Raw genomic sequence first — 13,868 nt, 5'->3', positions numbered from 1 at the left:
TTGCATTTGTCAAGTGATGGTCTAACCGTCGTTAGACTCTAACGAGTGGGGCCACTTGACTGATAGACCATTGCACGATAGACATTTGATATAATACACAAGCGAATAAAGTTTATTTTTAACTGTGAAAAATTAGAAAAACAGGTACAGTTTATTTAACATCCACTGCAAGTTTTTCGGCATGTGTATGCGACATCATCTTGGTAGCACAAGTCGACCAAAAAACCACATACGGTGTCCCAATCTGGATGATTCTCGCAAGCTGAAAAAAGAAACATTCAAAGTTTAATTAGAAGTCTAATAATCCAGATCAGCGTTTCTTATTATTTTGTGAACTCAAAATGCACTAATGAAGTTTTTTTGCAGCATACTTGTCTATAGTGACAAAAAAATGCTGAAAGTGCTTGTAACTTAAATTGTTGAAAGTGCTTTCAGTATAACAACAAGATCAAATTAAGGTTCTAATCTTGTCATGCAAACCAACATTTTGTCACCAAGCCCTATAGCAGGGGTCTCAAACACGCGGCCCTCCAAAGGTTTTTGTGCGGCCCGCGAAGAAACTTTTAGAAGTTATGTGTTTTTGCTCGGGCGGAATACCCTGTAAAACTAGTGAGTTTCCATGATATAATCATTCTCTGATAGCAGTATTTGCAACGTTTGAATGTCATGATCGAAATAGTCCATCTTTAGAATCAGCAATTGCGATTGTTGCGCCATTTTTTTCATTGTTGTGTCACTGTATGCCAATGTTTTCACACACAAAGCAACAGGGCAGAGTTGGCTCTTTTACTTTGCTACACTGTATATTTATTTGTTATTTATTACAGTATTATTTGTTTAATAAAGATAATGGGATTGATGAACATTTCCCTTTTTAGTCACGCAATTTGTTTGTTGTCATGTTACACTGTAACAAATGTTTCGATATCGCGGCCCTCGACTTACTTAAAAGTTTGTTTTTGGCCCTCAAAGCAGTTTGAGTTTGAGATCCCTGCCCTATAGTATGGGACGCTGTGCAAAAAACAACAACAAATATTTCAAGGCACGTTTACATCTATCGCAGTTTAACAATCACTGGTCTGATGCATGAAAGCCACAACATAAAAACATCACAAGTACATGCAAATAAAACATAGTACATATGTTAACCCTTTGAGGGTTACTGGTACATATATGTACCACAACTTTGAAGCATCGTAGAAAATTAATTTGTTGTTCGATCGATATAATTTTCACACAACCTCTCAATGTGGATTTAATGTTTATATTTCTATGATTTTTTTGCACTTGCCACCTTCAGATCAGCTGTTTTTGTGCCTTAAAGTAGTCAGTTTTCGGTCATTCTCAAGGGCATAGTTGTTTCACTTACTGGTAAGTATACAAAAACATAAAAACAAGTGACTGATAACGTTTTTTATTGTTTATGTGTTGGTTGTCAATAATTACTAGTTTTAAAAAATAAAACCCTAGTAAAAATGTAAAAATTTTGGACATACATGTTATGGTACATATATGTACCACTGTCCATTTGGGGAAAAAAAGTCAAAGTTTTCGGTTTTGTTGAAAAATGCTGTTGTTTGTTTTTTAAGTCCAATTAGAACTACAAAACAGCACATTTAAGGTTTTTAGTATTTTTTATTTGTATTTTAAGACATTTCAGAACAAAAGTGACAGGAACAAAAAGTTAGTTTTTCCATTGACATATAGCATCGTGGAGGAAATTTTGTTTGCTGATGTTAGCGACACTGAAGATGACCTTGCTTTAGATGCAGAAGATGTTAAGGTTCTCTTAAAAGATTCCAAATTGTTGCTGCCAGTTCAATGCTTGATTGTACGGTAGCAAAAAAGCAAAATCCTAGTGATTAGAAGAGATCTGTAGCAAGTTGAACTTCAACAACAATGAAAATATGAAACCGAGAAATGATCCAATGTATGAAAGGGCTTGTAAAATTAGGCCAGTACTACAGCATTTTAATTCATCATTTCTATCAGTCCTATTTTCTTCCGTTGATGAACATGTGATCAAATTTCAAGGGCCACAATTCTAGTATTTGCAAGAAAAGATCTAGCAAAGTCAATACAATTGACAAGATCAACAATATACAAAGGTGTAAGCTTTGCACATGTCAAAAGATTCAGAACAGGACCAACAACAAGTATGTCCAGTGTGACACATATCTTTGTTGTGCAAAGGATAGGAAATCCTTCAAACTTTATCATAAAAAATAAGTTTCTGTGCTTGATTTTGTTGTATTTCAATTTTTTGTGACCTGTTACCATTTGCTATCTATGATTTCTTCGTACAAAACTGGCATTTCCTTTTCATCTCTATATTGTTGTGAAGCTAAGTTTACTGAACTGAAATCCTACACTGGTAATGACAACAACTATTGTTGAAATACCTGCACCATTATTCTATACTTACAAGTTTTCTCGCATTTTTGTATGCTGTTGACTAGGTTTTGTTTGTTGTTTTGTATTTACTAATCAAATACATAGAATACAAGTATTTGTTAGTTAACAAAGTTTACTTACAGTGATCCTTGAATACATTTTTTACTATAATAATGGATTTGCACCAAAATTGAAAAAAAAAAATTTCAAAAAAAAATTCCCCCAGATGGTTGCTGGTACATATATGTACCATGCTCTAAAATAAACAAACTAAGAAATTACAAAAAAAATTTCGGGGGAATACTTTTTTTGACCCATTTTAACTAAGATTTGTTGACTGAATTAAAAAAAGCAGTGCACAAAAAAGTGTGTCCCTCAAAGGGTTAAACGACAAACAAAAGCGACATGCGACCTCGCCTTTATGGTTTAGAAGTAGTCGAGCCTGCAAGGATTAAGTTTGTTTTAATACTACTCATGGTTAATGGTAATTGCAAGGTACAAAGCCTTTGTTACTTACGGGGTGGACATGTTCCGGCATTGCACTCCTCTAATTCTGAATCGTCTCCTTCGCATTCGACTTCAGTTAGGCATTCCCTATAAATATACAAATTTGTCAAACGATGCTCACGTTGTGGCACTAATTGATCCCAAATCAGTTCAAACAGGGAAAAACAATATGTTCAAACAATATGACATTATCTTGCTATTATACCTATGCCTGGTTCGAAAACCATCCCCGCATTCAGCGGAGCAGTTGCTCCACTCATCCCACTCTGACCAAGTTCCAACGCAAGGTTGCTCCGAGCATTTTTCTTCCTCCTCACTTTCTCCCACACAACCAACATCTGCTGTCTCATTCTCACAAACCCTGCTCCGCGAGCGCATTCCTTCTCCACAGGTGACTGTACAGTCGGTCCACGGCTCCCACTCCAACCACTGTGGAGGACAGTCTTGCTCCTCACACGGTTGCTCCTCCGTAACCGGGGTACAAGTGTCGTTGGTGCTGCAGTTTAAATACTGGCGTTGTTGTGTTCCACCGCCACAAGTTTTAGAACATTCACTCCATGGCGAGTAGGTGCGGCTCAGTCGAGAACAAGATGCCACGAAGCAGTTTTTCGCTGTAACAAAAAATAAATTAATTGTTTGATACAACGAAATTAAAAGTAGCAACAACACAAGCACACGATTGTATTGTATGATTGTATCATTAAATTGACAAACAGTGCAGTAGTACATTATGCTAGAATGTATGTTTTGCTTTGTCTTTCGTTTCAGCGGAGGTTTGTATTATGTTTACTGGTTTTTTGATCGTTGAATTGACAAACTAAAGGTGCATTATGAAAGAATATAAGACATTTTTTCTGGGTCTTACGTTTCAGAATAATTTTGTATTATACTTACTAATTTCTGTCGGTATCGTTGTGTGGTTACAACCATTGGGATCGACGCAACTTCTGCTCCTGGTGATAACGCCGCTTCCACATGCACTGGAACATTGTGACCATTCGCTCCAGTCGCTATAACCTATTGAATAAAAAAATGTATAGTTCAGAAATACTCATAGGCAAAGCCCATACACCACTATACCAACATACCTTCAATTGGTCCGTACAGACAACAAGTCTTGGGGCAGCTTCTTCGCATGAAGGAGTACCGGCCACACCACTCAGGATTCTGTGTACACAATGATCCCAGCGATTTCGTGTTCGTTTCATCCTCACAAGGCTCTAAATAAAAAACAATAATAACATTATTTTTAGGTCATGCCAGGATTTGGGACACTAGATCAAGACTTGATTAAAACCTAAATCGTAAGAGATTTTGTATGTTGTTGTGAAATATAATGCTATTGCAATGAGATTCTAAGCAAGAAAGTGTTCTCCAAACTCTAACCTTCTTAGTGGTGTAGATACAACGCATTAGTTTTATCTCGTCGAAGGTTATGAAGCTACATTAAATCGCACGTTTTTATGGAGTGATAAACTCCTGGACTAAATTCATTAAAAAAGGTGAACATTTAGTTATAACAAGAAATACTGTTTTGTATTTTTAAAGTGTTAGATTTTAATCATCTTTATTAAACGAAATACACATTTTGAGCGCTTGTTATTTTGAAATATGGCTTACCGGGACAAGCCGGATTATTGCATTGCATCGCTTTTCTTCCCGATCCACGGCACCTGTTTCCGTCAATACATTTTCTTTCTGAAACTCGCTCGCCTCCTCCGCAAGTTCTGGTACACGAGGAATAGGAAGACCACGTCGACCAATGCCCAGGACAATCAGCTAAAAAAGCGTTTTTTAGTTAACATTGAAGTTTTGTTTAAGCTTGTTATTTGCAATTATCTTCTATTAATCTTATTCTTTTTGAGCAATTAAGACAGTGGTTATCAACCTATAATGACGAATTCCTCACTTAACAATTCAAAACAGTTTCATGTCTCCCCAATAGACTACAAGTTAAGTGCTAAACCATACAAAGATCATATCAAATTGTGTCTTTTATCAACTTCACAGGTTATATTCCCAAACCTAAACTGTCTATTTAACTACATGTACAAGTTCAAGTAAATTCCTCCCCGGTATAAAATCACTGAATTTAGAGATGACGCCAAAAGAACACACACCAAGCGAATTACAAAACAACAAATCTCTAATGGAAACTACTGCTTTAACATTTTTGTGGCCGCAACCCGCAAACATAGTTGAACGAGGTAATCGCAGACATACGATGCCTATAATTGATTTCATAGAACCTGTACCAACAATCATCTGTAAATTTTAGGTGATTATTTGCGTACGAAATATCCGCATGGTAGTGAAATACATCTGGTATCAGAGACTCGCGCAAAACGCATTTAGCAGTAAAACATCTTCCGCACTCTGCAGTGATATAGATTATGCCAAACAGGAAACAAAAAGCAAGTAACGCTAACAGAACTTTCCAAAAAAGGTTGACATGTGACTTAAATCCTTTCGATTTGAATTTCGGTGTGAAGATTTTAATTAGAAATTATAAGACAGCTATTTCTAAGATTACAAATTAGCAGTGACACTCAAGTGGCCCGCGCAATCATTTGTAAACCGCATGTGGCCCTTTGCCCAAAAAGGTTGGACACCCCTGATCTATATAGTTCTTGCTAGTACAGTTAAGCGTTGGAATTTAGCATTAACAAAGATTGTAATCTTAGAGTTTTGACTTTCGAATAAGAAGAGAAACAACAACCTTTGGTTTTTGTCTCAAGTACTTTTACCACAAGGTGTAAGATCGCTAATGCTTTTTCGAAGTAACATGGATAAATCCTTCGAAAAGAGCCAAAGACGAGATAGGAGCTGAAAAATGCCAGGTTGAACAGTTCACAAGTCGGTTTGACCGTCTACAACGAACTCAATCCTTAAGAATGTTTTTCATGCCAGCGAAAAATATATCCTATACTGCTCCCTGGCTGATAACCGCAAGAGCAAAAAGCAGCTCCCTAGACCAGTGGTTCCCAACCTTTTTTTGTCGCGACCCAAATTTTGTTTTGTGGCTTCTCGCGACCCATGGATATGCATTCTTACTATTTGGGTTGTATTTTTGTTTGTAAATCAGGAAAGTTTTTCGAAAATTACTACGCTAGTTTGAAAAATAAAAACATCAAACAAAAATTATTCGTTTTTCCGCCAACTTAAACAGTGATCTCACACAACCATTATGACGTCACAAACAGAATAATTCACTATCACGCCAAATAGTCATGAAATTGTTATTGGGAAACAATTCATATCCTTGGGAAATAACAAAATAACGCTACGAAACGTAGATGCTCTAATTGTCACAAAAACTGGCGACCCAACAGAATTTACAGGCGACCCAACTTTGGGTCGCGACCCATAGGTTGGGAAACACTGCCCTAGACCTAACAATCATCCTGTGAAGGAAAACATATGAAGGTGGTAATCGAAAATTGGACCTCTTGACTTTTAACTGTAGTGCAAATTTGCATTTGTCAAGTGATGGTCTAACGCAGTGGTTCCCAAACTATGCGCCGAGGTAATCGCAGACATACGATGCCTATAATTGATTTCATAGAACCTGTACCAACAATCATCTGTAAAGTTTAGGTGATTATTTGCGTACGAAATATCCGCATGGTAGTGAAGTAATCAACGAGTTTTAAGATTCGTGATTCTAAAGCTTTACAAACTTGCAGCACACGAACAGATTGACTTTGTCAAATTTATAGAGCTCTTCTGGCAAGTATTTTTATTCCGACGACCTGCATAGGACGTCAAAACGTCGGAATAAAAATACTTGCCCGAAGACCTGTATAAACTTGATATTATGCCTGGCAGCAATAGCTTATAGATTAAATTTTTCGAAGACATTATATTTAAGCTTAAATTCTATGGCGGAGACTTCTTTTAGCAACAAGTAATATCAAACTGAAATACTGCATTTTCCATGCACAGACAAACTCTCGTTATCAAGACCTAAAACATGATATGAGAGTTATATTTTTCAGGACACTGTTTGATGAATCACTGTATTTGACATTAATTTGTGCCTGAAGCTTAATGTCAAATGTCTGCACCACTTTTGAAACCTTGATTCTCCGATTACAATTCAACACAAATATTTGAATTTTAGAATGGTCGTAAGAGTTTTGCCTTCCAGGCCGGTCGGTTTACCATAATTGCACGAGGTAGTGGAGACTGAAGAACCAGAGCATCTACCAACCCCGGATCGACACAATCTATGTCTCATCCTTTGCACATCGCGACCGCAAGTTGCGTTACAGGCTCCCCAACTCCCCCACTTGCTCCAGCCACAAGGTTTCAAATTGCAAATCTGTGGTAAATGTGCAGTACGTAAATTTCTTTTAATCTCAAATACAACGAACTTGAATGTGACGGTCTTAAGAAACGTCGTTAAAGGTAAATGTAAGAAAAGTCGCTAATATAATGCCTGCGGTAGTTTGAAAAAGGAATGATACCGCGTTTTGGCGTACAGGATTAAGAAATGCAGTGACCTAACAAAATTGTTTGGCAGTAAGGATATGCTACATTTTTTTATTGCATTTCCGGTTACGTGCCCTAATAATGTCGTTGGTTGTACGATAGCACTTGTGTCGGATAATACACAAAGCAGAAAAAGGAAAAACATGCAGTGTAGTCGTTGCTGGTTAAATCTTTGACGCTGCAGAGTGGCAAAGCTTTAACTAATTGTATAACAAAAAAAAGTTATATGAAATAAAAAACATAAAAGGTGTATGTTTTATCACAAATACTTAAAGTTATAAAGGTCTACCACTTATCTTTGTTATTGTCAAAAAGGATTCTAGTCCGATCCGAAAAAAGTTATGAGTACTTTTCTTTTTTAAATTCATACGTAGTCCTTCAACGGTTTTACAAAGTTTGTGAGTTGTTGCTTCTGTCTATTAGTTTTTTGTCATATGAAATAGGGATAAGTGGCCCTAAATATTTGCAGCTAACGTATAATAGAAGTAATATCGAAGCAAATACACTCACCTTAGAATCTGTATCCCCTCCTCTGCAACCTGCCTCTCCTACAAGTCCGTTCTCACAAAAACGCTGTCGAGTTTGCCTTCCACGGCCACAACTGCGAGAGCAAGAACTCCATTGCGAATAGCCGCTCCATCCTGCCGAAAGAAACACACACACCTGATCTTACACATTACCTCGCAGTCATATTTACAGTCTAATCTTGTGTCTAAATCTTGTCCTATTACCTTAACCCAGAATTTGTCAGTTTGGGCTTAATAGCGCAATGCACTGCTTGTTCAGAGCAAAATACACACGCATTTTATCACTCATGATCCTGTTGAAAGGGACTAACACCGAAGCGTAAAACGCGCAGTGTGCTTTAAGAAAGAATCGCGCAATCGCGGGAACGTTGCAATTACCAACACGTGCCTTAGGAAAGGCGGCAAATGCATGCACATTCCGCGCACAAGCACGCCGATCTGTGACATCATTATTACACCTCTTCGAATAAAGGCAAATTGTACGCAAAAGTATGGCAATGGCGTTCGCCTTTTGCAAGAAGCCAATGTATACTGACGGGAGTTTATTACCGATTGGGTCAATTGTCACTTGCTAATTAGATAAAACAACATGTTTGCAACAAAAGACAATCTACATACATGTTAGTCTTGAGAGCTCTATAACAATACTTTGTTTTGATGGTAAAAAAGCTAAACGAAAAAAGTGGATGCTTACTCGGACATTCCCGTTCGTTGCAAGGATCGATGTCTTCTCGGACTCCCACACATCCCTGACTGCTACCCGAGATGCCTCCATTGCAGTCACGGGTTCGCGTTCTAAGACCGTCGCCGCATGTTCGGCTGCAAGCGGTCCAAGCTCCCCAAGGTCGCCATGCTACATGAAGAAATTGTTTTACACTTACAATTAAAGGAAATGCGATAATCTATGTTTAAAAGATGCCCAGTCATGTATTAACAAAACTAAACCCTATTAATGGTTAAAACAACTGCCCAAATAGTCGTAAAAAGCAACATGCTTTACATTTTTTTTCGTCTATTTAGGCCGTTATTTTCACCATTAAACTTATGAACAGATCCGTATATTAAGTTCTAAACTTTATTAGTGGTAAACTTAGAGCCAAAAGTAGTTTAAAATTAACTGCGAAAACACCTACATATTCATCACATGCATACGATTTACAAACGCTGTTTATATCATGTGTGGTAAATATAGGTTTCCTGACCGCTATGTTTCATTAAAGTGATAACTATAGCATCACAAGTTTAACTTTAAGCAGATAAGTTCATAACATACGCTTTACTTTAACCTGGCGTTTTAGCACGGTAGCACCACCTCGCGGCGGTAAAAAGCATTCGAATTAAATAATAAAACTGTGTCAGTCCTCAGTAACTGCGTTTGTGATCTTTATTGTGGAATGCAAATTAAATTTTTCAAATATAGCCTTACAATGATTGTATGACAAAGCTATGTTTCAAAAATGCATTGAATTACACGAAACATAACAAAAAACAAAATAAAATACAACCCACCGGTTCCTGCGTTGTGGCATGCGTAATTGCTTGATGACGTCATATTGGTATTAGCGATAATCCAGTGTTCATAACTTTCAATTGAGGTGAACATTCCGTAAGACTCTGTTTCTGGACAAGCTCCACCGTAAGACGAGATCCCGGCCAAATACCAATCACAAGAATTGCACCTTTGACACACAAGTGGGCCACCAGATTCACCTAAACAACAGTTTTTGTTGAGCATAGCTGGACTTAACATACAGGAAAAGAAATATTGCATGTTTAACATGTACTACTGGTGTATTTGAGCTCTGAAAACTCGTTTCTGCTAGCATTCAAAACTCTATGTTATTCCGACAAATGATACAATTAAGAAGCAAATGCAAAAAAATTCAAAATCAGTAGAAACAAAGTTGTTAAAATGACACATATATTTCACCTATGTGGGCATCGTCAGTCACTAAAAACTGCAAACAAAAAAAAAGGTTAAATAGAGGAGAACAAATGTTCCAAACATCGTTCCAAACACATTTCATGTACACGTAATTGCTATAAGAGCAACATAAACTTTACCCATTGCCACAAACATTGGCTGCAAATTGAATACCGCCCATGCAAGTCAACTTTAGGTTGACCTTCTTTTAAGAATGTCAACTCTAAACCAGTACCTGGGCAGCTGCTAACAGCGGAAAGATCATGTTCAGCACAGAGCAAATGTTCGTCGATACGGCGTCCAGGACTCCTTAGATTTTTTCTGCATCGTGAATTGGCGACTCGATACATCCCAGATTCCTGCATGGTTTGACGCAGACCCATCTCATAAACTGAATAATATAAAATACAATAAATCAGTAAGTAGGGTCAGACTTTTTTTATCAAAACTAAGTTCTGGGCGTGTTTTGGGGTCAGTTCCGTTGATGTCCCGATTTTAGGCCGGCTTACATATGGTTGTTGGAAACGTGGTTGGAGGTCAGAGATTTAATGAAAATATGAAATAACTTATGTTTCGATATGACCTCGACAATGCTTGATATTCAAAAGTTTCACATCAAATTAGAGCTTATGTGCCCAGAGTGAAAGCTTTTGGACGAGGATAGTAGCATCTTAGTCCAGATTACATTTCATTGACAAACCACAATTTTAAACAAATATGTCGTTAATTTAGCAGGTAACATATTGTTTTTGATTAACGCATTTTTTATTTCAAGTAAAACGCAGAACAAATGTAAGAAATTAGGGCTTTAGGTTTATTAAGTTTATGTAGGCTACAAGGTCGACCAGAGTTTAAAAAAGCCGAACAACCCAAAAATCCCACAAATAAAACCAGAAATCACCGCGACTGTCGCCTAATTGCTGATTCACGATAAAGAATACCATGTCGTGATGTTAATATCGGCTTGAGGTCTTCAAAGGGCAAACATGTTTCGTAGCAATATCACGGATAAAGCTATTGATGATATCACCACAACTATGGCGATTTCGGGATTAGAATAGGCAATTATTGGATGACGCAAAGGCACGAATTAGTAATTGTCGATCATATTTGGGTTACATGTAAACTGATTAAGAGTCATAAACCATAAAACTGTTGTTCACAGATTTTGTATAATTTTACATCGTCCCTGACTAAGTAATTATTGAATACAATATGTTGCAAATAAGGAGTGGATTTGATGTCTACCACCCAAAACGTGAATGTAGGCAGTGGTGGGATTCAGCGTGTTCGCACCGGTTCTATAGAACCGTCTCACGAAATTTTATGAGATCAGCGAACCAAACGGCTGAAAAATATAATTTTTGTGATGGAACCGGCTGACGAAAAATTTGAATCCTACCACTGAATAAGCTAGGTTTTATCGCTGGACCATTGATGCGCATTGCGTTTTTTTCACCACCGCTTTTTTGTGTGTTTCGCCACCCTTTCCGCTTTATAATAACTTTGTGTTTTCAATTTATGTCATTGCCCTGATGAAGGTGTCTCGTATGGGACATCGAAACGTCGGCATAATATAATAAAGACTGCTGGAAGAGCTAACAATTTGTGGATAGGTCATTAAAAGTTTTTCCCATCGGGCACACAGGAAGCTCCCCAGTTCGTTTCCGTAGTCCCATGTTTATGTCTATAATTCCCATAGTCTCATGTTTATGTCTATATACTCCCAAGAGACTAGGACCAATACGCCCAGATCTTGATTATGAGTAACCTACATTCAGTTTCATAACCGGAATAAAAACAGCTGGTGCCCTCCTTCGGTATTTCTCCGCCTGGAAGACAGATCGGCCTTACAGACCGACTGAATGTCACGGGTTGAGCAAGCCTCAGTACCGCTATATCGTTGTTGGGGTAGTCGTATGAAGGGTGGATATTAATCTAACAAAATAGACTGTTAGTCACGCACAGCAAAATACGCAAGGTGCGATGTTGATGTACTCACATAGGACACTGCAACTTCGATGGAGACATTGCGTTGGGATGTGGTTCTCATTCCAAAAGTTGCTCTGAATGACGAAGTTGCTGAGTTTGCCCCATCACTGTTAACAAAAACGTGGTTTGTTTAAAAAAACATGTTTTCAAATTCAATGGGTTTGGACATCGCCACTCTTAAGACACAAGGTGTTCATGCTTAAACTTTACGAAGAAACCGTAACCGTTCCCTAGATATTTCGTCAAACGACTTCTTCATGTTGATTTCGACTTTTTTCATACAGTGCTATGTAATAAACACATAACATACCTGAAGCAATGCGCTGGTGCAACAACCCAATCTTCTGCTATTAGCACACCAGTGCAAAATTCACTTGCACTTGACACAAACACCTGTAATATATCTGAAATTTAAATGAGATACCAACAAATGGATAATGTTGTAATTTTTTTAATGACTTTATTTTGAAACATAGTTGCTATTAAAAACGATTTTCATACCGTCCAAGGCCACAAGGAAAGAATAGCATCAAGACCGCCGTTGTTCGAATTGTCAGTGGCGGAATTTTGTCCGCATACGCCTAAAATTTCGGACGTTTTATAAATAAACTTAATGCCCAACTGCATTCACTTACTGCTGGGCCGAGACTTCGTACAGCATGCTGCCGTGTTGTTATAATACTCAGTAGTATCCGGCCGAAGATGGCACAATGGACTCTCCTTGCAAGTGTACGAGCCTTCCTGATTGAAGCACACAGGACGATCGGCGGGACATGGGTTTTCACCAAGACACTCATCAATATCTGATAAATACGCAACAAACAAAATAAGTTTTTTTTGACACTACAGTTTTTTTCAAGCAAAGTGTTTAGTTTTTTATAAAACCAAATATTTAGTTTTTATTAAACCTAAGCGGCAATTAAATTAATATGTATACAGTGGTGGGATTCGGTTCGCACCGGTTCTATAGAACCATCTCACGAAATGTTATGAGATCAGCGAACCGGTTAGCAATACTGGTTACTATAAATAAACTTTTTGCAACAGAACCGGCTGAAAAATACGATTTTTGTGGTAAAACCGGCAGACAAAAAATCCCACCACTGAATGTATATATATGTACATACCGTTTATTTATTTTTTGATTTTATTGAGACTAGCGCCACTATCCTAGCGCATCACCCCTTTTGGGCCCTAAGTAGGACTATATATTGTCTAATAATATGCTGCCAAACAAATAGGCCACTTACCGATGCAAGCAGTATGGTTTGCGTGAAGGGTTAGACCTTTGGGACAAGTACAGACAGCACCTGAAGCAGTGTTAGCGCACCCGTACTCACAACCTAAAACTTTTGGGTCGCATTCATCTGAAAAATAGTAAAATACATTTTTTATAAAGGAAACAACAACCGCCTAAAAACAGTAAAATCAGTAATCCTAGTTATAGTTTTACTATTTAGCATTCAAAGCAACTGTTTTGATATTATTGTTATAACGTTGTTTGGGTTAGACAGGGGCGACAACCGCAAGTAGGACAAAATTTGCTAGAGGAAATCCACCAATTGTTAACGAAAAAACTATCGTACAAACCTCCGCATGTTCCACAAGTCTTTCTGCAGTTTTTTTTCATCGATACGTAGGTTTCACATTGACTCTTAAAATTATCACACCATCGAAATTTATTTTTGCACACGGCGCTTACTGCATGAAGAAAAACAATGAGTTGAGTAATGACAAAAACGTTCACAAAAATGGATCACTTTCGCAAATTATAACGTACCTTTGTGATTATGCAGACTTGCAAAGCAAACTAGGAGGAATGTTGCCCTGAGTATGCAAACACAAGTTTAAAATTAATATCCTTGCATTAAAGCTTCATCTAATGCAACTCACCATAAATGCAACTCCATTTTCTTGTTCAGTATAAAGTTGAATGTCTTCGAAACTGACTATTAAATGTTTGGCGCTCAGCGTTTGCGCCACAGAATAAATAGCGTAACAAATGTTTGACTTATTTTGTAACTATAAAA

General features: G+C 37.6%; 1 protein-coding gene and 1 long non-coding RNA gene across 4 annotated transcripts; one reads left to right on the top strand and one right to left on the bottom strand.

The window, feature by feature from the left end:
- Positions 1-84: 84 nt before the first annotated feature.
- On the bottom strand, positions 85-13,855 carry LOC145215201 (A disintegrin and metalloproteinase with thrombospondin motifs gon-1-like). Of its 3 annotated transcripts, none has more exons than XM_080083869.1 (21): positions 13,732-13,855; positions 13,619-13,665; positions 13,429-13,539; positions 13,089-13,205; positions 12,474-12,641; positions 12,340-12,419; positions 12,149-12,231; positions 11,849-11,945; positions 11,622-11,784; positions 10,082-10,237; positions 9,432-9,632; positions 8,617-8,775; positions 7,906-8,036; positions 7,066-7,225; positions 4,522-4,680; positions 3,990-4,121; positions 3,796-3,918; positions 3,107-3,512; positions 2,912-2,988; positions 2,812-2,836; positions 100-262 (listed from the first exon to the last, which is right to left on the bottom strand). In XM_080083869.1, exons 1-20 carry the CDS (start codon positions 13,746-13,748, stop codon positions 2,814-2,816), a joined length of 2,610 nt encoding a protein of 869 aa, XP_079939995.1. In that variant the 5' UTR covers positions 13,749-13,855; the 3' UTR covers positions 100-262; positions 2,812-2,813. The 3 variants fall into 3 exon arrangements, with proteins under 3 accessions (XP_079939993.1, XP_079939995.1, XP_079939996.1); XM_080083870.1 differs by lacking the exon at positions 100-262 and adding an exon at positions 288-1,150 and having other exon boundaries at positions 2,784-2,836; XM_080083867.1 differs by lacking the exon at positions 2,812-2,836 and having other exon boundaries at positions 85-262.
- LOC145215215 (uncharacterized) lies at positions 1,148-2,509 on the top strand. The gene is made up of 2 exons (XR_013857230.1): positions 1,148-1,371; positions 1,652-2,509. It is a non-coding gene; the product is annotated as an uncharacterized LOC145215215 (long non-coding RNA).
- Positions 13,856-13,868: the final 13 nt, after the last annotated feature.

Source organism: Phallusia mammillata, chromosome 2 (genome assembly GCF_965637545.1).
Source record: "Phallusia mammillata chromosome 2, kaPhaMamm4.hap1.1, whole genome shotgun sequence".
NCBI lineage: Eukaryota > Metazoa > Chordata > Ascidiacea > Phlebobranchia > Ascidiidae > Phallusia > Phallusia mammillata.
Note: the sequence above shows the minus strand (reverse complement) of the source record. Positions and strands in the feature narration are given on the sequence as shown.

Excerpts from the sequence above, each read along its gene's own strand:
- LOC145215201 (XM_080083867.1), bottom strand. Across the intron at positions 9,633-10,081 it reads CGCTGTTAGCAGCTGCCCAG|GTGAATCTGGTGGCCCACTT; the intron begins GTACTGGTTTAG and ends ACTGTTGTTTAG. Across the intron at positions 8,037-8,616 it reads CAACGAACGGGAATGTCCGA|GATGGAGCGGCTATTCGCAA; the intron begins GTAAGCATCCAC and ends TTCTTTCGGCAG.